We start from the raw sequence: 25,912 nt of genomic DNA, 5'->3' as shown, positions 1-25,912 counted from the left end.
TAACAGGATGCTCATGACTAAGTGGACCTCTGATCTTAGCCTCTTTGCCTCTTGTTAATCCAGCCATGGCTGTGACTGACTTAAGAACACTTTGCACGGCACTAAAGAGGAGAACAAACAAACCTAAATTCAACGGAGCAAAAATGAGTCGCCCTTAAACACAGTTGGCAGCGTCAGTTCCAACCAGAATCAAAGTGCAGGGCCTCAATCCACTGCGCAACTGTTAATGAGTAACTCCGTCCAACATCACCATGACAAATCAATCCAGGACATGACAGAAATTAAGTCTTAGACCACTGCTCATAGTAATACGTTTTCTCCCATGAAGCCGTGCATGTGCCTCAGTCTTAGGAAGTCCAGTATCCTGGAGAAAGTGCTTTTCTCAGTGACTCCTGGCATAAGACCTGAATTGAAACTTTGTTCAACCATCTAATCTGTAGTGTGCTTATATTTAGACCCGGCTCCAAAGTAAATGTCCTTGTTAGAATTCGACAAATATTACAGAAAACCCAACATGTGTATCCAAAATACTTCAAATAAATCTAGCCAAAACACTTAATAACTCCAGTCCAGTCAAACTAGGGAAACATTTGATTCTTGTCTTCCCTATTTGCACCACCATGTCAGGAAAAGTAAATGACTTGAGAGAGAGTGGACATCTCAGTGGTTCTTTATTTGACTAAAGTCTCACCAGAGATTCAATATTCTCCAATACCTGCAGCAGTTCGAGAACAGAGTAAATTGTACCCGTTTCACAAACCAAGCAGGTAGTCCTTATTAAAGGGTGAAGTCAGGCCGATTCCTGCAAATCATTACAACGTTCAATGTGGCCTGACTTTGTTGCAGGAAGAAATTTAGTCTGTTTGTTGGTCTTACGGCATGTGTGATGCAGCTCAAGTCACAAGCAGGCTCCAGGAATTGGTGATAAGTCAACCATCTGGAAGTAAAAATAGTTTTTGTGCATTGTTTTGCTGTATACTGATTTTTTCAATTAATTCATTTATTTGTTTTGCTCAATATGGTGTAAAAGGCCCCTTCAATGACTGGTCCAAGAAGCAATGCTTATCTGGGAACCAGGGCACAAGCAAAAACAAAAGATTACATCTAACCTATAAAAACCCTAACATTCTGCCACATTTAATGAGTAATCGTCTAATTACTGTCGCCACAGTTTCTTCACAACTAATTTCAAACAGTAACATGCAACTATATCATAAGTACCAACAGAGGAAGTAATTTGACATTCACATGGCACAGGGAAGTTACAATGTGGAGGTCTGGATGGATGCTGATACTGCTGGGCATGGAAAACACTTTAACACTAGATGGTCCAAGATGTTTCCCAGTTCCAAATGGGATGGTGGGAAGTTTGAGGTTATATCCACAGAGCTTCCTATTTAAACCTCAAACTTTCCTCCAGTCCCTTTGGAACTGAAGAATCTACTTGGATGAATAGCAAAACATCTTCACAAAGCTCTACTAGTTTGATTGCCAATTTTAATGCTTTTTAGATAGATCTCTCTAAGATTAAAGCATAGCATTCCTGGCAAAATTAGCCAGGGGGTTACACTACTTCTCTATCCTATAAAGCTCACATCTGACATGTTCTAAGCTTCCGTAAATTGTAAATGATTACATGTACTATGCAGGTGTTCCACAGATTTTTTTTAAAGAAATATGGCAAAGCCTTTTCCCCAGACTCTACTTTTATGTCTGTGCAGCTACTTTTTGAATTTAGCTCTGAGCCTTTAATTGCCAAACTCTAACTAGAAACACTAGCAGACCATGTATTGCACTGGACAGTTTGTTTGTGAGCGGTGAGGACTACATGTGTACTTTTTTTTTTTTAACTTCTGGACAGAGCGAGTCACGTTGCCCAGCCTTCATACTTTATGCTAGTTAGCTTGCTAGTGACGGCAGCACTGGTTTTAGACAAAGAAAAAAATCCAAATAATGACCAAAGTAGGAGGTTTGGTTCCTCGAAAGGGAAAACTCGGTAGCAAATTCATATGGACAGCTGTTGTTATTTTAAAGCAACTCAACAGTTAGCAGCCTACTGTCTTTCCTACATGCATTTACCACACAAATCCTCCACCCCACCCCCCTCCACACAACCACATATGGAGACCAACTACACACGAGCACCCTTTGCTGCTGGTGTAGAACACTTCCAGATTCTTGGGGAAAGTAGTTTATTATGATAACAGGAAGAGACCCAAATTACTGAGCGGGTGGCTGCGAGTCATGCTGGAGTTCAGAGAAGACTCGAAATAGCATCACACACTTGTAGCTGGTGGGTGTGTTTACATGCTTGCAGATGTGTGCATGAGCTCTTTCATTTCTCCACAGTCAAGTTGCCACAGGAAGGGGGGGGGGGCGCATAACATGTACTGGATGGTCACGGGCTGTTCTGTTCTCACTTTCGCTGAGTGACAGTGAGTCTGTATTGATGCACGAAGAGGCAAATGTTACTAGTGTTCTTGCACTTAAAGGGCCAGTGTAAATGATTTTGCAGTATCTAGTGATGCACATTGCAACCAACAGAACGCACCATTATCAACCTTTTTCACTATGAGGTGGGGAAACAAGGTTTTAGAGCCAGTGCTCTGGGCTAATGCACAAATATGGCAGTAAAACATGGCTCCCTGTCTAGATATAAATTGTTCATTCTAATGCTCCAGGCACATGATAGACAAAGAAAAAAAGGGCCAAGAGTGGACAGTGCTACATTGTCAGAAATTCATTGCTGAAGTGTCACTCAAGTGATGTTGGATGCCGTCATCTATTTAAAAAGGAACTGGTGAAACAAATGCATATCAATATGCATATGATTGGTCTGCACGCCACTGTACCATTGGAGCTTTGAAAAAAAAAATGTTGAAGGCACTTATGGATTTTCATTCACGAAGATTTTTTTTCTTCTTCTTGTGGTTCCTGATGAATAAACATACTCTAGCTATTACAAATCAAATCCTGCCATTTGTGATTCTGAACAATGGGCAATATTCAATCTCCTCCTGAAATTTGAATCCCCAATAAATGGGGCTTTAGGATTGCTCCACTTTCCCTGGGTGAAATGGTTACTTCTGGCTAACCATACCTTTAGATAACAGTATGCTTCTGGTTTTCTGGCACCAGTTTGTAGAAGGGCTTTTCTTTCTTGCTTCATAAGAATGTGTACATTGAGGTATATCCAGCTCATCACTGCAACGCCTGAGCTGGATTCTAGGTGGAAAGTCAGACCTTATCACCAAACATCCATGTCTAATGTAATAATCTTGAGTCTGAACCGGAGAGAACCCCTTGAAAAATCGGACAGCAGTAATTTTGAGTAAAGCTCTGCCAGCAGTCTATTATACAGCCTATTATAGCTGCATACAGTATCGATGTCTATGGTTTTTTCATAAATGGTCTTCGGTGATGAAGTTTAACGCATACCTGTCCACTTAATCTAACCCAAAGGCTACATTCTGAACTGACCTGTAGTCCTGGTGGTCCAACCAGTCCACCCGTGCCTGGTACTCCTGGTTCCCCCTGTTTGGACAATAAAAAAGCACTCAATGTATAGTTGCATTAGCAGCCAAATCCAACGTAATTACACTAATATTCTATTTAAAGCCTAATTGTTTACTGTATTGGTTTTATGGATTTAGTAACTGACCCCATACATTACAGTTTTTATCCTGTAAGTATTGGTTAAGCTGCTGTAATTTAGACATGTGACTGCTAGACAGAGACTTCTCACCAGTGGTCCAGCTTCTCCTGGGGGTCCTGCCTCACCTGTGTCCCCAGGAAGTCCCTGCACACACTCAAATATGTTAGGGGTTCTAAACAACATTTACCATATTTAAATATCAAGCACAATCATCAGTTAAGAAATAATCCACTACTAACAGCAGCTACAATCCTGACCCTAATTTTGGATAATAGTCTATTGCTTTCTCTCATGATGTGGTGTGGTGTCTGCTTCAAGTTGTAACGGTCTTGTTTCATGTTATTTCTTGGTCAGATTTATTCTAATTGGTTTGTACAACATCTGTAATCAACATGAATTTGGCACATCTGAAGACCTGGGCTACGAGTTTGAAGAAAACAAACACAATAAATAATATTTCCCCTTTTGGCTTGTGATGAGTTACTTGATTGGATGTTATGGTGTTAATGGACACTCTTACCTTGGGTCCAGTGGGCCCTGATTCTCCTGGTATACCAGGCTCCCCTGCATCTCCCTGGAAAGAATCAGTAATAAAGTTAGGACTGTTAATCCTAGAAAAAAGACACAACATTTTTGTAACTAATTGGCAAATTTACCTTGCTGCCTTTAGGACCAGGCTCTCCTCTTGGACCTACCGGCCCCTTTTCACCCTTCACAGCAAAGAGAAGTCAATAGATTAGACAAATCAAAAACATGTTCATTCACTGACATGGTAACAGTATAAATCATTGTAAAAGGATATTTTCAAGCATAATATCTTAATTAGCTTTGTGGGCAATACCAGGAGACCATAAATTCAATTCCAAACTCAATAAGTTAGCTCAAGGCTAATATGGCAATAATTTGGGGGCTTCAGAAAACTAAGAAAACTACAAAAACTATAAAATAACCAGGCATTAATGTTATGGAGAAGGTTCGGTGCCCAGAATTAACAAAAACATAAAATTGAATATCGTCAGCATAGCTGAAAAACTGAAGATAACGTTTCTTGAATGAAACCTGTGAGGAATAAGACTGGTACAAGGAACTCCACAGGGTGAGTGGAAGACAACTATACAGACAGTTTAAGCCAACTAGAAAGTATAAATTGCATTCTTTCAGTCATAGGTGTGAAAATGTACAAGCTCTTTACCTCCAATCCTGGTAATCCTGGAGGGCCAGGTTCACCAGGATCCCCATCCTTACCCTAGGAGGAAGACAATATTTTGTAATTCAGTCATGTACAGAAAACATACTGAAGGTCAGGTCCTGGCCCACACATCCCAGACTCAAGAATTCTTACATTTTGTCGAAGCGTTTCTTCTGCTGCAGTTCATCACAGCTTATTATTTGAAGTGTTTCAGTTGTGAAGATGTGTTAAGATTTTTATTGTTAAAACTGAATGAGACTACAAAGACGTGAAATGGGCACCAAACAGAAGAAAACAGCAAACTGATCACACTTTTTCTAAATATAGTCATGAATTAACTGTACAAGAGATAAAAAGACTCATTACTAGGGTACTAGCACTAGGGTGCCAACAGCTTGACTTGGCTATTTCAGTATACATGGCACTAAAACACAACACCAGTACAAAACCACAATGCTCTCAGCATTCAGGACATTTTCACCAACCAGACCTCTTTGAACTTTAATTCAAGTCCTAATACCATGCATGAAATGATGGAAGAAATTCTGATGGAGAAACTGATTAGCACTTACAGGCTTACCATCAGGTCCTGGTGGTCCTTCTCTACCTTTCTCCCCTCGGAAACCCTGTAGCATCAAAACACTCTATCACTACAAATGTAAAAGTACATGATCGTAAATTAGTACACAAAAACTTAGGCCCACGCTGAAATATCCAGTTGACTGCTGAATAAGTTATATTACCATTATTTTTTGTTGTTTTCTCCAGTGAATTGTTTTTCAAAGTGTAAATTGAAATGCTTTCAAAACTTATTTAAATAGTATCCAGTTAGTCTTTCTCAAAAGCTTCCCCCAGCACACCCAAAACCATCTAGCATTTTTCTATTCTATTTCCATCTAAATAACTGTTTTTGAATTTAGTTAATAACATAGCAAGGCCTACAGAAAACATCTCAAACACATTTGAAAAAAAAGAAGATATAAATGAGTATCAAACATCTTTCCTTAGCCCTGTATGTTTAGGCATCTTTTCAAAAGTTTAAATATTCTGAATAAACAAATGGTACCGGGGCTCACTAGAAGTGAGTCACCGCAACCACACGCCATTAGAGACCATTAGCACAGGACAGGAGGGAGGGCCTGATTTTTTGTATGATGAACCAAATCCACATCAAATACGCACAAGCCAGCAGTTCTGTGGTTTCCAATTTGCATGTTGCGGTCACTCCTCCTATTCCATTCATCATACACCACTGTGGATTAGCCTGCGTAATAACTTTGAATATATAATCATACAATTTGGAACGGATGATTACTGTGATGAAGAATCAAACCAGAAATGGAATTCCATGATTAACTGGTTCAAGAGTTCCACGTGCTTATGTGTGTTTATGCTGAGTGGCCCTGGTGTAAAAACTATTAGGAAGGGGTACATCGTCTATGTATTTACCATGCGTCCTGGGGGGCCACGTTGCCCCGGTGGGCCGAGAGCGCAGTTGCAGTCCTCCTCCTCCACTGTGGCCGTTCGATTCAGGGGACACTGAGGATACACAGAAACAGTTTACAGCACTTCAGTGCAAAACATCTATTAGCAAAGTTAAAATATGTGAGAAGCAAGACATTACCCTTTCATCATCCTGTACGTCATGAGAAAGATGGGACAAGAGACAAAAGTAATGGTTATCATCTTTGCAGCCACATACAGATGTTTAAACATGACTCTAGAAGTGCATGTAGAAGTTGGTGACTGATGATATCATACCACAGAGTAGATTTCACACGCGGTTTCTCTCTCACTTTGATAGGGATCGCAGTACAGACGCAGCTTCTGAATCTCCACCTGAATAACAACAAATATATTCATTAGTATACTTTAGTTCTGTTTAGTCATAAACTGTGGAAAATACGTGTATACACTTATCAAGTCTGAATTTCAACATCAAAAGTAGCATCTGTACATCTGCAGCTGCCCGGTAATTTAGTGATTTAACTCAGTTTTAGAAATTGAATTCCTAATCCAGGGTTGCAGATTGTCAAGGGCAAGGAAGGGAACTGTCTGGCACCCCACGACAGTAGGGGGCCCTTGCAGGTTGACAAAGTTTAAACTACAGCAGTGGAAATATGCTAAGTTTTCAATGGGCACCCTAAGACGACCCAACTCTGCACATTTCATCCTGTTACTTGTCATGAGCATGACTGTAGTTAGATATAACAATGGCATCATGTTCAAAATGAAAATGAAGCAGATAATATTGATTAATAATATTATACAGCAAACGGAATTCTGTCTGTGTAACCTTGGCAATGGCAGAGAGACATCTAAAAAAAGCAACTTCTGCTGCCTTTTGTTCTGTCTTAGACAGTTAACATTAGTTGACTTAGCTTCCAAAGCAGTGTGTCAAGCTCTGTTATCTGTGACCAAGTCTAGAAATGGAGGGCTCCAGACCTGCCTCTGTTCTAATGCCTCATGAAAAGTAAACAGACAACAGCAGGACACATGGATTAGAGCATAATTATTTGGACAGGTACGCACAGTTTCATTCTTCCAACTGTCGAGTTGTATTTATTAGTTAATCTGTCCAATCCACATCAAGTCCAGCATCAGTTCAGCTTCGAGTAAATTGCAGCACCTTATCTTCTTCTTTCAGGTGCTGTTTGATTTTTTCTTTTATTTATTTAGCCAAAACCATCGCCTTCACAGGATCTTATTTAAAGTCTGCACACAGCGTTCATGGTGTGGATATAGAATAGCAAAAACATATTTTGCAGACACATTTTAGCCTGAACATTGTGGAAATATGTTACGTCCTCTGTGAACAACCAATGGCATTAAAGCTGCCAAAAGACATTGTTTTGACACTACTGGGTCTTCATCAGCCAAATGATCATGGTGTCAAGGACAGCTATATTGTTTTAACTAATGAAAAACGAAATTAATAAAAAAAACAAACAAACAAACATTGGAATTGCTAAATAAAACTCTCAAACCATCTAATATTCTCTCAAGAGATCCCAGGTGGTAGATGCCTCAGTAGCAGCATTATTTAAAGCTGATGAGATGTGTTACTCACGGGTACAGTGAGGTCTGTCCGCTGCCTCTTAGACACCTGTGTCTTCCCATTAATGTAAATGGGCTCCACCGGTTCCAAGGGGACTTCCTGGATCAGTTGATCATCAAGGAAACTGGTGACCCGGCGCGGCCTCACCAGGACTTTAAGCTGATGCCATTTTCCATCGTACAGCTCCTGAGAGAGGGAGAGGGAGAGAGAGAGAGAGAGAGAGAGAATATGAAATCATCTGAAATACAAAGATGCATTAATGGGGAAAAGGCTGAAGCGCATCTTTGTTCAAGCTTCCACTCATGAGAAAAGTTGGACGTGAAAACAATTATTAACTTGTCAAATCTTCTTTCACTGAGCCTTCCGTTTCTGTTGGCAGCCCATATGTGTGTGCATGTGTCGCAGCTAATCTAATTTTGTCAGCAGGGCCAAAACTGAGTAAATACTCTGCAAATAGTTGTGAGAAGCGAGGTATTAAGACCGAGTACTCCTTCCTCCTTTTTTCCATCACAACTCCTTCAAAACCATCGAGCGGGAGAGGGAGTGACAGAGCAGCTATTGTTCAATTGGGGCCTCAGCCTCGGCCGTCATTTCCACATGACAAATCACAGGCTTCTACCTTGAGCCACATCAAATCCAATCAAATGAAACACGAGCAAACACACATTTAACATAATTACAACCCTGTTTAACACTCCATGCCGACGTCTAGGTGTGTGCTAGGATGGAGGGCAGTGGGTGCCTTGTGGAAAAAATAACCCGACAAGTAGCAGGGTTATTACACTGTGCTGCCATGGAAACAGAGGCACGCATCCAAGTGCTACACATCCACGGACGAGTTTCCACCATAGGCAATACAGAGGTTTAGAGTAGGAAACATTTTCTTTGAGTGTCCTTCTTCCACTGCGTTACATCTTCACTGGTTCAGCGGCTCACTGAGCCCAAGGTCATACAGTGTATCCTAGTTATTGAACCAACTTTTAGATTGGGTTTCCATTAATTAAATTTTTTTTTATTTTTTGAAAACTAGAAGGTAGAGGATTGAGTCGTCTCTGTAAATGGCCTTGTTATCTGAACTTTCACTACAACTACAGCAAGAACTTTCCACAAGGGCCACAGGAGCGTTCCACTAGAGGAAATTGTCTAAAGGATGTTTAAGGGAGAATGTTTAAATTTAGGGTGAAAGATACACATGAACATTGTTGACTGATATCCACAGTTTCCCCAGTTCTGACCAGAAATCACAGAACAACCAGATTGACAACAAGGCTCTGGCCTTGTTTGGCATGTATGAAGAAGACAGACGACATGCAGCTACAGTATGATCCACATTGAGAAGGTATGTTATGAAGTTCAGGTGATTTTTCCCAAGAACTTAAGATTTTGCGAGCTTTAGGTGGTACCTCGGCTTCAAGCAGAGAAAACATATCATTACTCGATGAAGGAACTGCATCTGATTTCAGGCTGGTGTTGGTAGTTTCTATATTTCTTTTATTGATTGATTCATTCATTCATTATCTGTTGCTGCTTATCCTCCAGGGTCCCAGCTACAATTGGGAGAGAGGCGTGGTACAAACAGCCATTCAAACTCGCATCTGCTCCTACGCCACCAATTAACCAATTAGAATGTCATTAGACTGTTAAATTCCAACCATACTATATGTCTTCAACCCACAACATATATTACAATTCTTGAGCCATTCGTGCTAACCACTACACCGCTGTGAGCCAGCTGGTATATTCATATAGGCAATTATTTTCTGTCATCCCCCTCATATCGGTTACTTAACTTTCTTTTCCTGCCTCACACGCCTCATCCATTTTTGGTTTCACTCCCGTTAGAAACTTCTCCATCTCTCCTCCTTTCTGTCCCTCTTGGTCCGGTAGCCCACTACAGGCAAGCAGCACGTTTACAGGAACAGTTTAATCGAAGTACGCTCAAAATTCGACCTAGTTCTACCTTCTTCTTCTGCGACCGGATTTCTTGTAGTGGTGTGCGGGTGGATACTGAAATATCGATACGTCCGATACCAGGTCTTTATGCTCTAAAATCGATACTCAAATCAAAATGTCGATACTTTCGATACTTGAGTCATTCGAGGTATGTAGTAACATAGCGGAAATTAACACAACAAGCCTCGTGATATGTGTAGGTTTTCCCTTTATAGTAGTTCTTAATAGTTAAACCATAATTTATTTTAAATGTAAATTTAATGGTGTTATTATCTTACTTATTTATTTGAAATAGAGTGTTTGAAACAGCATTTTCACATTTTTTGTCTGTTTATGTCCTCTGGTTTTTCTGTTGTTGTATTAGCTTGGCTATATTGTAAATGAGACTACTACCTTAAAATACTTCTGAGTTTAAAATAAATAAATTACTCCAATATATTGTATTCTTTACAAAGTTCTGACTTGAAATTTACCAGAAACTTTAGAGTGTATTTACACAAAGTATCGTCTAAATATTACTCAGTATCAGATCAGGAAGGAAATCATTGGTATCGAACATCACTGCTTTCTTGGATGTTTTTGTTCTGGGGTCATATGCTAGTGCAGCGGTTGTGGAGCATGTGCACATGCATTATCTAGTTTAACTCAGATTAAGACATATACTTGCCAGGGAAAATCTATTTCCAATTGCAGTATCTGGGTGTCTTAGTTAGATAACAAGAAGTCTGAGTCTGTTACATGCCCTTAAGTTGTCCAGTTTTCCAGGATCAAGAATCATTAAGGCAATAATCCGTTTTTTTCACCTGCACGTCAATGTACTGAATGCTTACGCTCTGTCACTCATGCTGTCACCTCCCTGTGCACTTCTTGTACTTTTTACTATTTACCAAACTGTTACATGATATAAATCCAGTCTCACACTCACGGAGTGTTTTTAGTAGCCTATTATCTAGAGGTAAAATATATAAATAATGCAGTGAACTTTCCTGACATTTTCATTTTCACACTTGGCTTTAATGGAAAAACAAAACAAAAAAACGTTTTTCTCTACTTTGAAATCAAAACCGAGCCAAAAGTCAAGAAGCCGAGGGAGAGAAATTATTCCCGCACTGATCCGCTATTGACACCCCATCCCAATACCAACCTGAAACCTTGCTTTAAAGATGACTCTCTGCTCCTTTTGTGTCATGCTGGTGGTGGTAAAGGTAACAGATTCATCTCTTCCACTCAGCGTCACTGCAGCCTGGACCTGCCTATCCTTTGACAGTATCCTCCAAAGGTCAAAGGGCATGTTACTAGAAGTCCCCTTGAGACGCAGCGTGGCTACAAACACATACGATGGAGGGAGGCCTTCTGGGAATATCTCTCTACATGGAAGATGGAAAAAAGATGAAATAAAAATAAAACACATCAGTGTTTAATAGTTGATATTCAAGACACTGCTTTCAATAGTATGATATAGTACCTGGTGTTCTCAGTGATGTCTGTTGAGGCAGTCAGGGCGTAAGCCGTCTCAGAAACCAGGGAGCCGCTGATCTTCTTGGCCTTCTTCTGAATGTTCATGCCCACGATGAGCTCGAAGCCTTTCTCATCACGAGATGCGACCGGGATTCTCGTGGGACAAACAGACTCTAGAACGAAAAGGGCCATTTGTTCAAACATCACAAATCACAAATTATAGCAGAGCGCTGACTAGTTAGCTTGCTGAGTTATGCCATACTGTACTGTTCTACAGAGGAGTGTGATCATGTGAAGCTGGAATAATCTGAAAAATGTGTTCCTTGTTGGAATAAGTTGGCAATAATTTTGTTAAATGACTTCCTGAGTTGTTGATGCCATTTTCAGAGAAGCCTGAACCTGATGAACGTGCAAATCGTTAGCCAAATAGCATAATTGCCTATATTCGAACATATTCGGAAAATAGGAAAAAACACAAGTTTTAGCAAGCACATTGGTATTTTCCATCGATGCTGTTAACAGTAAGTCAGAAATGTCTATCACAATTATGTTGTTAGGCTATTCATGCATAATTGCCATGCAAATGCTGGAAACAGTTCTCCCATGTTCTGTTTAAACGCATGGAGTAAAAACGTATCCGCATTCCATCCTAAGAGCTTATAAACACAGCAAAGTCATACAAACAAGTTCCCAGCTCGGGGAAAACAAGATCATCTGAGGAGCTTGTGTTAATGTACTGTTTATTTAGGCTTCACAATGTAATACAGATTGATGCTCTGACAGCTTGGCAGACGACTCCATTCTTCAAGTTTGTCTTCACTCCCTGAAGGTTAGCTCTGAGGCCAAGATACAGCATAGCATCTTCAAAACCAGCATGACAAACAGCAGAATTCCTTGATGGTTGTGTTTCTTGTAGCCTTTTGAGCTCAAGTTCAATATCTGGGTTTTTATCAACTTCTAAATATATATCTTAATCTCTCTCTGCACAGCTGCAAGTTTCCCTTCTGTGGTCCTGGCCCCATCAACCTGACGAGTGTTCACTGTTTAAAGTTCCTACCTGAATGTTAAGCATAATGCTCCAATCTGCCTATAATACCTCTCACATTTCCACATTATACCAGCAAAGCTGTAGTTGTATGCCCTGTACTTCAGCAACTTTATGAACACTGTATACCCACTAAGTATTCCTACAATGAATATTTGGAATGCTTGCTCCATCTGTTCTTTTCATCCATCATCATGCACTCTTGTTTGTATCAAGGTTATATGCTGCACAAAAAAACTACTGTCAGGAGAGACGAGACAAGGAGACAGATTCATTGTCTGACCTTCACAGAGCTTCTGCTCCATGGAGTCCCGGATACGATCGATGTTGGTATAATCTTCAGCAAACAGGACATAGGTGGACGATGGTTTATTGGCGATGGAGATCAGCTCTGAGGTTGTGATCTCATTGCCAACTCCAACAGCAAACACTGTAATACCCTGAGCTCGAGCCTCCATGCTGGCATCCACCTAATGGAAGAAAAGTGTGTGATGGTGATATTTTCTGAAGTCCTGTGACACTGTCATAAACTCGTCTTGGTTTCATTCCATTGACATTTACCACATCGTCCTGGGATTTGCCGTCAGTGACCACCACAGCGATGCGGTTCTTGACCACACTGGCCCGCTGGGAGGACGAGAACACGTGGTCCACGGCGAACTTGATGGCCCTGCCCGTCTGCAACAGAGAAAATACTAATTATCTGATGGAGTGAATGAAAAAATGGACTGGTCTCTTTACCAGCCTTCTGCCATTGAGATAGAATTAAAAGAAGTGGACATGCAATTTTAGTTCTTAAACAACTGTGTTTATTGGCCATTTGATGCCATGTGGTCATGCACCTGCCTCAGCTACTGTGTTAGTTTGCTGTTTTTTGGACATGGAGCTTGTGGAAGGCAAGATCGCAATAAGACTTTTTAACAATACATATCAGGAGTGAAGACAGTTTACACTCCCGTTTACCATCCTACTGCACCCAATCGACCAATGGCAATCGTGCAAAATAGCACTGTGGATTTCTCACAGGCTTTACCATTTAAGAACACTACTATGTTTGTATATAATTTCATTTTTATTCCGATATTAGCCTATTTATTTATTTATATTTTTTAATATTTCTTCATATCGTTGTCGGTTTTACCACCGATAATGAAAACAGATTACCGGGTTGTGCTGCTGCGCGCTCTTGCTGCTGCTGCTTGTGGGGTCCTGAGACATTTGCCGGCGCGCGATTGATGACTTTCTCAAACCGCACCCGGAGCCATAACAATATTATACAACAAGTAGTTCCGACCAAGCAATCTGATTGGTCAATAAGACATTTAAAACGTGCTCAAATCAGCATTACAGCACGGCTGACTCATCACTAAAAATATCACTCCGCCATCTCCACATTGTCACGTCCTGAAAATCTATAACGTGTAAAGAAATACAAATAAGTCCACTGGAAGTTAACTTAAATAAATTAATAATACACCTGAATTTACAATTTTAGCTTTCTTTAATAAATATAATGTGTTACGAATCTGCCAGACCGGCTTGTTAATACAGGTGTAACTCATTTGTGTGCGGCACGTCGGAGATCAAACAGTTCAGTGAGCGCAGAGAAAATATTTTTAGAGGCTAAAGGTGGACTAATGTTTTGACTTTTGGACTTTACAACTCCGGTGAGTCCATGATACGGCGCAGGCTTAAAAATAAATGTGAAAGTAGGAGGCTAGTCTGTCTATGGAAAAATATATTTTTCAGCAGACATGTTTGTCACTACAAGACTAAACTAACAAAGCAGTTTATATGTGCGCTATTTATTCAGTTCGGGCAACTCCACGATCTCCATAAACTTTGACGGTACTAGAAAGTTTCTCCGTTGCTAGGTCGTTACTAAGGCTCGGGCTACATGCCTCGCAGAAAACTTAAAAGGGTTCCATCATACTAGAATATATCTGTATACGCTTATTTCTGGTATATGTTGTATCGCAATATTATTCCATATAAACATGAAGCACACTCGCAAAAAACTTTAAATTTTGAGAGGAAAATGTCCATCAACATGAATATATATTTAATTATACGCTTTATTTCGTTGGTAATTGTTGTTTAATCGCAATATTACTTAACCAGAGTGTAGCTAGTGTGGCTAACAGGTTGCTTGCTCACTAACAGTCTGGGCGAAAAACAAAACGCCTGCATATATCGGGATACCATATCGCTTGATATCGGACAATCACGGCATTGGGATATCGGCAAAAAGTCAATATCGGACATCCTTAGTTTTAATCCTTGACAATAATCCCTTTCTACCCTTCCCGCGTCCGTGGACGCCTGCAGCAAGGTCCATATTTTGAAGCTTTTTGATTCCATTTCATTTTGAATAAATGAATTCATAATCCTTTAATTTGTCATTGCTAATGTTCTAAAAACCTGTCGAAGAGATGTGTACTCATCCCAAGAGGAGTATAAGTTAAGTTAATCGAGTAAACTGGTGGGAGATTCAGTGCGCAATTTTGGATGGAATTTTGTCTAAGATGCTGCACAATTAAACTCAAAATATATTCTGATCACAACAAACCAAAATCCACATGTTGATGTCCATGTAGATGTATTCACTGTGAACACAATACAGTAACACACAGTATGTTCCTGTGTAAATCAGGGCTAAAAAGCTGTAAAAAGAAAACCTGCTGTCTTACTTGTGTGTTTCCTCCCAGGTACGTTATGCTCTGTATGGCCTGAATAAGCTCTTCTCCATCCTGAGGTATCCCCAGAGGAATCTCCAGGCGAGGGGTGTCACTGTATTGGATCACGGCGACCTTTAACAGACACACAGAGCTGCCACTTGGAATGGAGACAGTTTGTTTTGCAACAGAAGCAACCGCTGACTCAGATGACTCTATAAACAGTGTTGATTTGACAAAGATAAAGATGCAGCAAGATATGAGAGGAATTACAAACTTATAACGCAGTGCACCGTGGATGAGGTTACCTGTGTGTAGTGGGAGCTGATGTCGAACTGGCTGGTGATGTTGATGAGCCACTGCTTGGCTGTTTCGAAGTCAGAGAAGCCAACGCTCCATGAGCCGTCTACGATATACACCAGGTCATTTACAGCAGTGCTGCAGCCTTTTATACACAAAGACATACACACATATACTGGTCAGGCATAACATTATGACCACCTTCCTAATATTGTGTCTCCATATGCCTCCAGAACAGTTGTGACTGGTCAGGGAATGGACATGGACATTCTGACGGTGTCCTGTGGTGTCTGGAAACAGAGTGTAGTTAGTGGGGGCCTTTGAGTCTTTTGGGTTGAGGCGAGGGATGTCAGTGGGTCATTCCAGAGATTGATCAGTTTGGACCTTCATATGGCAGCTGTGACAATGTTCCAGTATATTCCTAATGTCAGAAGACATGACAGAGGGTGGTGTAGAGGGCACAAAACCATTGTGGTCAACAAGGACATTGGGCTTGTGAGGGCTTGCTTTAGTGCCAGAAGCAAGATTTGCAACCAGATTGGACATAGATGTGATTGTGCTTGCTCACAAAAGAAGCAAACATCAGGCACAGACAAATACACAGACACAGATTGAGCTGAAGACTTAAAATTCAACGACAGGACCTAGTGACAGACAGTTTTTGATGTGTTTTCAGTTGTTCTTAAAGCGTTTTTCGTGTGTCTGTGTCAGACTGCATCCTGCTGGGGATGGCTGCTGCCATCAAGGAGTGTCATTGCTACGGGGGCATTTTATTTCAGCCTCCAGAAGTCAGTTCCCAGTGCTATAATAGTATGTTAGTCATATTTTTAATTTCCCACTTTTATTTGTCAAATAGAAATTCAGCGTCGGCCTCCTTCGGGTGTACCTGCTCGGACGTCCTCTTCCTCTGAAGCCTCCAGTGGTGTCAGTAGCAGTATTGCACCCCATACTGACCACAGCAACATGTCTCTGATGTGAAGGCGTGCAGTCCCACCAGCCTAGATCAGACAAGAAAACATGTTCAGCCAGCTGTTCATCTGCCAATACCCCAAAGTCCCACAATAACACAAGCACACAGTCTGGTGACATTTAAGGGAGGGTGGATTTCAGTCAGACAGCAAGGTCAAAGTTCTCATAATATTCTAAATATATTGAGGTAAACTGGCTTTGTTTTACGTGTTTAAAGAAATACTGCTGCTGAGCCCAGCCTCTGCAGCTCATTGCTTCCGTGTCGGTCCGTCTTTCTGCGTCTCCAAATCCGGAGCTCGCAAACTACCATAACTTTCTTAGCTATTTCTTTAAACATGGCTCTGAACCATTTCTATAACTTCCCCGAATATGGCCACCCAACATTTATGCGTGATTGGTCAGCTTTGCAGTGGTAAGAATAGAGCACACGATTAAAATTCTCTGTCTGGGCCTGTTTTTGCAATGCTGCTCAACTATTTGTGGCGCTTTTCATGTCATGTCATGTCTAAGAATGTGTGCTTCTCATTTTTATAATGATCCCAAAAGGGCATTATAGGAACTTAATAATAATCACCTTGCTAATTGAGAACACAACTGAATCATGTTCAGCAATAATTGCTTTCAACAAGAACAATTACACTATTATAATACGCGTTTTCTCAAGTATAAAAATGGTGCAGCAGTAAGAGAAGTGTGGGAGTTAGCATGAAGGAAGGAAACATTTGTGTTTGCTCTTTGATTGAGTGTAGTTACACACACAAGCTGAAACAAATACACATAAATCAGTCAGCCGATCACTGCTACTTAGGAGACAAGGCCGCTGTTGTTGTCAACTTCCTTTTTACAACTCAGCATTTCTGCGTTGCAACATCCGTTCAGATGTGAAAGGGTGCTGCCACATCAAATTCAAACACAATTACTCTCCAACCCATCGCCATTGTTTCTTCCTGTGTGAAACTGCATCTCAAACTTTTTCTTTGCCCTGTTATCATTTCGACCATTGTTCGCACTTCAAACGCCGCCTCCTTATTTTGTGGAATTGCATTATTTGATCTAAAAGTGGTTAAGAGTCAACGAGGAGACTTTGCACCAAACTTGACAAAATAGTTGCTTTAAGACACGTTCACTTGCACCTCCCTGTAACTGAACCCCGCAGCTGTAACAGTGATGCTGGCTCATTCATTTTTTAGTTTTTTACTCTAGCTGTATTTCCACAAAATGTTTTATGCATTTAACCCTGACTTATGTTATATAACATAATCTTCAAAACAGAATATGTTCCCGCCGGTACATTTGCATGAGAGCACTTTGGATTACCGTAATTACGTCACTGTCGGAAAAACTGCTTCTAAAAGCTGAGATGTTTTGCTTTACAGCCATTACAGTAATTTCACTTGCGCGTCTCTTGGGAGGTTATTACACTCTTATAACATGCATTAAATTGCCAATAACAGGCAGCTATTTGAAGTTACAGGTTTTCTGGAAAAATGGGCAAAAGCACTTACTCTCTGGACATTTTCTGACCTTTTTATAGTTAAAATAAGCAAAACAAAAGTCCGGGTAAACATTTTGAGGCTTGGGTTGTAAAGGCTTTACTTATTTATTTTTTTATTTGTGGGCATCTGTCAGACATTTGTAGATGTAATGAATATCTCCAGATGATACCTTGGATGTAATAAAGGAATCAATAAATACTGTACATTCATTGGTGTGTGGAAGTAAAATCAGGTCTAGTGTTACATATGTTCATCCATGCACTCAGAGAATGACTCTCTAGTGACAACCATTTGCTTGTAAGAACCTTTATACCAGTCATACCAGTCGACAAAGATGCATGGTTTCACCTTCTCAGTTTTATTTTAACAAATATTATCTCTCCAATGATCTGCGAAGACAAGACAGTCTTCAAAAAATATGACAGCGGTTTGCCTTTTGGTTTCCACATCCTCATTAGCAAAAAAATCATCATCATCATCATTCCTTTCATATATACTCTACCAGTAATATATACACACCAGTGTGTGTGTGACTGGACATTACAAGGATTCAGTTCAACAATGAACAGACTGTGTTGTGATGTTGAGTTGGCACATACTCTGTGATATATGGCTTGAGAATTAGACTTGACTGCCCTGTGAAATTACCACATCTCTGTCTTTTCCTCTCCTCTGTCCCCTCCTCCTCCTCCTCCCCCTCCTCCTCCTCCCTCTCCTGCATAAAGCAGTTTTGCGTGGGCTCCCGCTGTGCCATGTGACACACGGCGGCACTGCAAGTGCGCTTTCCGACGAGCTCTCCTTGTGTTTCGCTGCGCAGCGCAAACATGGCTCCACTGACCGCAAAGGCAGGGCAGGAGAAAATAACAACGTGAGCACTATGCTGGGACGGCAAAACAGAAATATAAACATGACAGAGAGGGCTGCAGTATGCTGGCAGAGTCCTTAAAGACGGGGGAGGATCAGTGAGCTGAACAAAGTTCAGCTGCCACAACCATTCTTTCACCAAGTCTCCTCCCAGCTCCCGTAAACCTGGTTCACTGTTGCATGTGACTTGTTGTAATCGAATTATATTTATCTGAAACTGCCTTTGGTGATTGAATGTTTCTTCACAATGCATTTTTACAGCAGAAATCTCTTGAAAAAAGTAGCTTAAACCAGAAGCTAAGTAAGTTACTGAATGAAGGAACACGCACATGTGCAGGCCAAATTATTTAGATGTGGGCGACATGGGTAGCAAGTGGGCTGTGGGTCTGAAATGGGCAAATTCTAAGAGCCCTGCATGGACTAAATATGGACTCTATATGAGACCCATATGTGTTCAATAACGTGGGTCCCACATGGCTCATGTAGGTCGATGGCAGGGGCTTCTGCTGGGGAAATGTAATGTTTTCAAATGGGTTTCCTTTGGAAGTTATAAATCAGTAATTTCCATCAAGCTGGAAATGCTATTAATATGTGTTGAGTGTATTAAGGTTAACAAATGAGACCAGTTTCACCAAGCTACATAAAGATGCATCACTGCTGTAGAGCTGCACAAGAAAGCCCTGGACCATCTCCAGGTCCTCAAACAGCTTGAGGGCCTTTGTAGTTGTGGCTGAAAATTGTTTCTTGTAACTTGTCATAGACGGACTCATCTGGATTTCATTATGGGGCATGTTTTAATTAGCAAAAAAAAACAAACAAAAAAAACAACAACAACAACAACACACAATTGGTCAGGTCAGTGCATGTCAGTACTGTATTAGTGGGGAAAACAAAAATTACAAAACACATTTAAAAAAAAAAAGTCTTGAAGAGCTCAATTTTGCAATATGGTTAGCATTTATGGTCATAGGCAGCTTTATTTCTTAGCCTGATGTAGTAAAGCCCAAACTGTCACAGAGAAAAAAAATGCAACCAATCAGAACCATATAACTACATGATGGCACATGTGAATACTGTTACTCTTCTTTCCATTGAGAGATAAAGCCCTGCCCCCTAAAATTTGATTGGTTCAGCAGACCTTCACCAGGGAATAATCAGATCACAACAGAGAGACTCCAGACCAACTTTCTGCCACACACCATTTGTGGACAGGGAAGTTTCTTGTGTTGTTCTGTCTGTTTTGTGTTTTATCCATAATTTCCCATATAATATTGTATGCCCACACCAACTTTGTACTTAATCATTTTGCCACCTATATCAGGGATCTGCTTCCAGGAATAATTGCCATCTGACCTGATCTCCTGCATCTGTGCATGCTGGTTAACTTGTTTGTGTGAGGCTGATGTTTCCTACGACCTCACCAGCACCAAGACAAGCTAAACCGAGAGCTGTCCACAACCTCATGCATGTGAACAGACCAGTTTTTGCACACTGGGCTAATTTAGAGACTGGGGTGCAAAGCAAACTTAAGCTAATTTTTGCAAAATCCACGATTTTAGTACAGCATCTAATAGCTTTTGATGTTCACTGTCAAGGTTTAAACAAAGCAGAATGGTCCTTAAATGCCCTAAAATTTGCTCCTTAGGCTTAAAATGACTGTGGGGAACAAAGTTGTCAGAGCTCTGGTTTAGTCTGGAGCCCAATATAGATGACTGACAAGACAGAGAGCACGTTTAAATCTTGTATTGCTGTTTAGTCAACTAACCAAAGAGACTGCATGATGCTTTAATGGGGAGAACAAAACAAGGGTGCAAAGTCAATCTACATAACTGTGATTTTCGCATTAAAAGCAGGCAGCTTGAACATGAACACTGACAAGTATATTTCAAGGCGCTCGTATTTGTGGTAAAATAGACCTCATCAAAAACACATGTTACTACTGCGGCTGCTCATTCACATGGCTTATTTGTGCAAGTAAACGACACAGATCCCTAATTACTCCAGGGCTTTCTCTACCATGACGAGTGCAATGTTGTGATACGTGAAAGCTTCATTTGAATGGTGTTCAAACCGACATCGCTTACATCAGCCACTGCTCTAAAGCCTCACTACAAAGTGCTCCCAACAAAACCTTCAGGGTCCTTTACAGTGAACAAAGCATTTTCTTCATATGTTATGAATCTGAAACCATAAGGAGTCTCTGACCTCTTTGAATCAGAAATCTAATAGTTCTGAGCGTCACACTAGATGCTGGAATTAGAAGTCATCTGTGTGTGTGTGTGTGTGAGAGAGAGATAGAGAGAGAGAGAAAGAGAGAAAGGTCTAATGGTGCATTCACATCAGCGGTGGAAGAGTGACAAGCTACAACACATTTTCAATGGGAGCTGGCGATAAGAAGCAACAAGCTGAAATCTGACACTTGACGCTACATGTCAGGAGTGAAACGAGATATGAAAGTGGAACTGGCTTCAACTTTTCTTGTCTCTCCAATGATGCATGGGCACAATTACCTGTTTGCTTCACCCGCTGCCGCGTTATATTCACAGTCAGTGCCTGTTCTGAACAACCCAACCCACTCATGCCGTTACCAGCGACAATCCAATGGCGACAATGTTTTTTATGGTCGCTTAGAGGAATTGTTGGGTTTCTTACAAGTTGGGTTACACCATACACCGATCAGGCATAATGTTATGACTATATTGTAATTGTGTAGGTCTCCCTTGTCCCTCTTAAACAGTTGTGAGTCGAATGGACATGGGCCTTCTGAGCGTGTCCTGGGGTGTCTGGAAACACAGTCAGTACACTTACATGCATGTGAAAAAAACTAATTATTGCCTTAATCCAATTTTAACTGGACAACTTAAGTGGAAAATTTAAAAGATAAAACTCTTTTTCTATTTTCCATGCTCCCGTCAAGAGAGAGTGACAAAAACCGAAGAAATTTATGGCTTCAGGCCATAAAACAGGTGGACTAAGGTGGAATGCTGTGGGACCTTGATAGTTGATATGTGTGTGTGTCACTTTAAATTATGTTGCTAACTTTAGGTAATGTCAGTTGTCAGAGTTGTGTTATTGAAAATATCAAAATTCATGTTAAAAAGTCAAATAAGTGACTGTTGATTCTGAACTGAAATGACAGTAGGTAACGAGAGTGGAGCTACGTTACTGTAAAGTGTGTTTTTAATAAAAGGGTTAACGGCAAAGCTTCACGTTGTATTTATGTCATGCTTTATTAATTTACCATTATGAAATGATTATGAATTGATCCCCATTTTTTTTTTTTTTTTTTTTAAAAGACTTAATTAAAGACGTAATTTTTCACCCACTTTACGGCCGACAAATACTAGCAGCACAGAATAAACACTCAGTACGTTTACATGCACATGCGCTGACCCCGGAACAAAAACATCCAAGAAAGCTGGTCGCAGAAGAGGAAGAAGATAAATGGAGCCGGTAGAAGAACCATCTGAGGGAAAGCGTGCATGTTATCTTCACCATAAGTAGCGCGAACATTACGTAGGAGATCAAAAAAATGTACTTTTGTTTGAAATGCCGGTCTGCCGCATGAATAAGTCTTGTTTATTATAAGACATAACAGGTCATCCGGAAAGCAGTATTAACATAGTATTAACCCGCTGAAAAGACATATATCGCCCCCAAGTGTAGAGGAGGGGGACATGTTCCTGTCTGGCAGAGTCCCACGGCCCAAATGGGGGCGTGGCCTAATTTGTTACCGTCATCTATACGCTCAATCGGAGAGTCCAAGAAAAACGGTCGCCGAAGAAGAAGATAAACAGAGCCAGGAAGAACCACCTGAGGTAAAACACGCATCTGATCTGCACCAGAAGAAGCGTGCACATTACGTACGAGATTAAAAAAGCTGCACTATTATCCATGTTGTTGTCGTTTGAAATGTCGTTCTGCCGCATTAACGGCTCTTGATTATTATATGACGTAATAGGTCAACCAGAAAGGGGGCCGTATTAACCCGCTGACAAGACACATATCGCCACCTAGTGCGAAGGAGGAGGACATGTTCCCGTCAGTTATTCTTGATTTTATTCTAGTTTTTCTCTTAGTGGGGACAGTTGGGTCCTATGGGTTGAGGGGAGGGGCATCCCACAAATACTTAATCAGCTTGGGATTTGGAGGTCAGGTCAATACCTTGAGTTGTTCTTCATGTTTTTTTGAGTTGTTTCTAAAGCGTTTGTGTGTGTTTCTGTGTCAGGCTGCATCCTGCTGGGGATGAATGCTGCCATCAAGGAGTGTCATTGCTATCGGGTGGGGGTGTCTGGTCTGGTCTAGGTGGGTGCTACAAGTCTAAGCAACATCCACATAAATGCCAGGTCCAAAAGTTTCCCTGCAGAACATTGAATTGTCACAAGATGATCAATGTTATTTACTTCTCCTGTCAGGGGTCATAATGATGTGGCTAAACAGTGTACAGTTGAACTGATACTGAGTCTGTAGGTTGGCCTTGTTTAGGGGTGTAAAATAAGATTTGCTGCTGACCTTATCCAGCAGTTCATTGCTTGACTTCCAAGCTGTCACTTTCCTCTGTCTTCCCAGACTGGTGGCATGTCAACCACTGTCTCCTGCTCGTAATACAGTAAGCACTGGAAGAAAAGGAACGGTCCCTTTAACTGCCTCTCTTCAGGTTCACTTCAGTATATAATGATAGTGTCCCATCAAGCAACTTGGTGCTATGTAGCCATTTAGCTTGTGCCCATAAGAGAAGTTTCCTTGCAATAAACTTGAGCCACGTTGTCGCTACTGATTCAAGGCGCTGACATCAACTGACAATTGTCCAAATACCTACTTATGACCATGCACGTCTAGGTTAATTTCTCGTTCAGTCATTGTTTCTTTAAGCATTGCTGCGATCATTCTCTTATCATAAACAAGTTGTTTAGTGTATACATCTCCTAGGCTAGGAAAGGATGACAGAATTGACCAAACTGGTGTTAGATGTACCACAGAACACTATTCTGTGCAGGAAGAGTAAGAAGCATTGAGGGAACCTGCCAGTGGAGAACATCTCAAATATTTGACAATTTCTAAAAGTGTCTCCTCCAGTCAGAAGACTGCACAGACGCTATTTTTTTCTCGTTCCTTACATCCACCTTCATATCTTCTCCTCCGCACCTCACTCTTTAATTTAAAGGCCGCTTGTCATTATGGACACACGTGTGGATAGGTGGATGCTAAAACCTGAATTCCTCCAAAACCTCACTCTACATTTGGCAAACCAGAAGTACAGTTTACCGACCACATCAGCCACCGCCGCTGGCTTGGGGATCACAGAACATTCCTTTCCAGATGTTGGTTGCTCAGCGCCTTGGGTTGCTCTATGACACAGAGATGACTGCAGCAGCAGGGTTAGGGTTCTGTGCTGCCATTTATTGCTACGATGCTCACATCCACTATGTTTGTGACTTCATGGGTGAGAATATTATTTGGTCTTTGCAATGACTCATGAGATGTAGGGTCTGGGTGATTACTATTTGGTCAGTGTAGATGACATTATGCATTACTGCCTTTAAAATCTGATTTAGTGTGGTGAAGCTTGTAATCTGCATATGCATTTACTGAGCATATTGACTTTTCCTCAAGATTTTATGTGGTTTTAAAACTTTCCAGTCGTTCCCTTGTTTTCATTGCCCTTTGTTTCATGTGGAAATTAGTTTAGTAATTTAAAGTAATTAATTAACAACATGATTCTTGCCATCATTCACAGTTTAAATTTCACCACTTGATTGAGCTTCAGATTGTGATCATGCAACGCTGATGACTGTAACAACTATAAATCCAGATGAGCTTCTGTATGACATTCAAGCGCACATACAACTTGACAGTGCTGGAGACCAATAATTATGATGTATATTAAGCTTGTGGCTTAACCGTAGCTCGTAACATGATAGAAACTAATGATAATAATGAGATATCAAAATGAAGTAACTTAAGAATTAGCATCTTTACAGTAAATATAATTGACATGCATTTCAACTTAAAGCTGTTTTTCTTTTTTTTATGTTAATGTTTTTTGTATTTCACATTTGGTTTTGGTTTCTATGGCAACGTCTATTTAAAGTCACCGTGTACCTCTTATATCCTTGTTAAGTGACAAAGAATAAAATAAAGTTGCCACATCTGTGAGCTCACAGTTCAGTATCACAAATGTTGTCTGCACAGGTGTCAGAGAAAAAAACAACCATTTTAACTAGAGAGTTCTTCACACCAGCCCAGACTGTAGCACCGGTGGGGCTATGGAGACACTACAGACCAAGAAGACCAAGTCTTCTCCTCTCTCTGCTGGATGACATTTTGATTTCTCCCACCGCTTGTACCAAACCACATTCTATTGCTTTAGCGTAAGAGGAATATTGTTATTTCTCCTTTCAAAAACCTACATGCACTGGCTCGCTTGAAGTTTATTTAGCAGTATGGAAAACACGTGGAAAAAATAACTAGTGACCAAAACACTTTGGCTGTCACCTCCTGATGATACATAATTGCAGGCTACTTCTGAAAAACTTTTGCTTTTCAGACATCCTGCGAGGAAATGTTCTTTTTACGAAGAAAACTACACCGCTCCTCACCCCAAAACTTCTTCAAAGCCGCCCCACACACCTTTTTTTTGTCCAATTCATTTTGTACTTGGACATATGGTAATTAGAAGTTATTTCAGGCAACAGAGTCAACTAACACCATAACTCTGAAATGCCAAGAGACACAGACAGAGAGAGAGAGACTGCTGCTTTGCTCTAAAGCAGAGACCTTCGCTGACCCATAATCACAGAGCTTCATGTATGCAGTTATACTGTATATTTAGCTTCTCATTGTCCTGATGGCCGGTCACTCTCTGCCACACCAAACCCGGTGGGGAGAAGACTGCTAAAAACCTCCAGGTACGTCCTTAGATACCTTATATGTACTGCAGATTAAATGAGAAATAAAATGACCACCAACATGAGCAGAGATCACTTAAATCCTCTAATAAAAAAAGAGCTCTAAAACAGAACAGAAGAGTAGTAGGCTCTGTGGTTGAGCGTGCGTTCCCGGCATCTAACCCCTCCACATAACCAGCACGCAAAGCAAAGAAGTGATGACAGAGACTTACCTTTCTCCTTCAGCTGCAAGGAGCCAGTGATTAATGCCACTTTGCTTGGAGAAGGTGAAGAGAGAGGAGCACTGGCTCTGCAGTGACAGTCCTCCTTCTGGTTGGCAGAGGGAGTGGTGGGAGTGTCGAG

The 25,912-nt window shown here is 40.8% G+C and overlaps 1 protein-coding gene across 1 annotated transcript in view; it reads right to left on the bottom strand.

The window, feature by feature from the left end:
* Positions 1-25,912, bottom strand: part of LOC124995940 (collagen alpha-1(XXI) chain-like) — a 68,254-nt gene extending 42,342 nt beyond the window's left edge. The window contains exons 1-18 of the mRNA XM_047568708.1: positions 25,783-25,912; positions 16,220-16,331; positions 15,342-15,478; positions 15,049-15,168; positions 12,920-13,036; positions 12,642-12,828; positions 11,321-11,486; positions 11,000-11,222; positions 7,915-8,088; positions 6,606-6,683; positions 6,469-6,480; positions 6,294-6,383; positions 5,417-5,470; positions 4,848-4,901; positions 4,312-4,365; positions 4,176-4,229; positions 3,746-3,799; positions 3,481-3,534 (exon numbers count right to left, since the gene is read on the bottom strand). Coding sequence (XP_047424664.1) covers positions 3,481-3,534; positions 3,746-3,799; positions 4,176-4,229; positions 4,312-4,365; positions 4,848-4,901; positions 5,417-5,470; positions 6,294-6,383; positions 6,469-6,480; positions 6,606-6,683; positions 7,915-8,088; positions 11,000-11,222; positions 11,321-11,486; positions 12,642-12,828; positions 12,920-13,036; positions 15,049-15,168; positions 15,342-15,478; positions 16,220-16,298 — 1,707 coding nt within the window. The 5' untranslated portion in view covers positions 16,299-16,331; positions 25,783-25,912. The remainder of the gene's footprint in view (positions 1-3,480; positions 3,535-3,745; positions 3,800-4,175; positions 4,230-4,311; positions 4,366-4,847; positions 4,902-5,416; positions 5,471-6,293; positions 6,384-6,468; positions 6,481-6,605; positions 6,684-7,914; positions 8,089-10,999; positions 11,223-11,320; positions 11,487-12,641; positions 12,829-12,919; positions 13,037-15,048; positions 15,169-15,341; positions 15,479-16,219; positions 16,332-25,782) is intronic.

This window comes from Mugil cephalus, chromosome 18 (genome assembly GCF_022458985.1).
Source record: "Mugil cephalus isolate CIBA_MC_2020 chromosome 18, CIBA_Mcephalus_1.1, whole genome shotgun sequence".
Classification (NCBI taxonomy): domain Eukaryota; kingdom Metazoa; phylum Chordata; class Actinopteri; order Mugiliformes; family Mugilidae; genus Mugil; species Mugil cephalus.
Note: the sequence above shows the minus strand (reverse complement) of the source record. Positions and strands in the feature narration are given on the sequence as shown.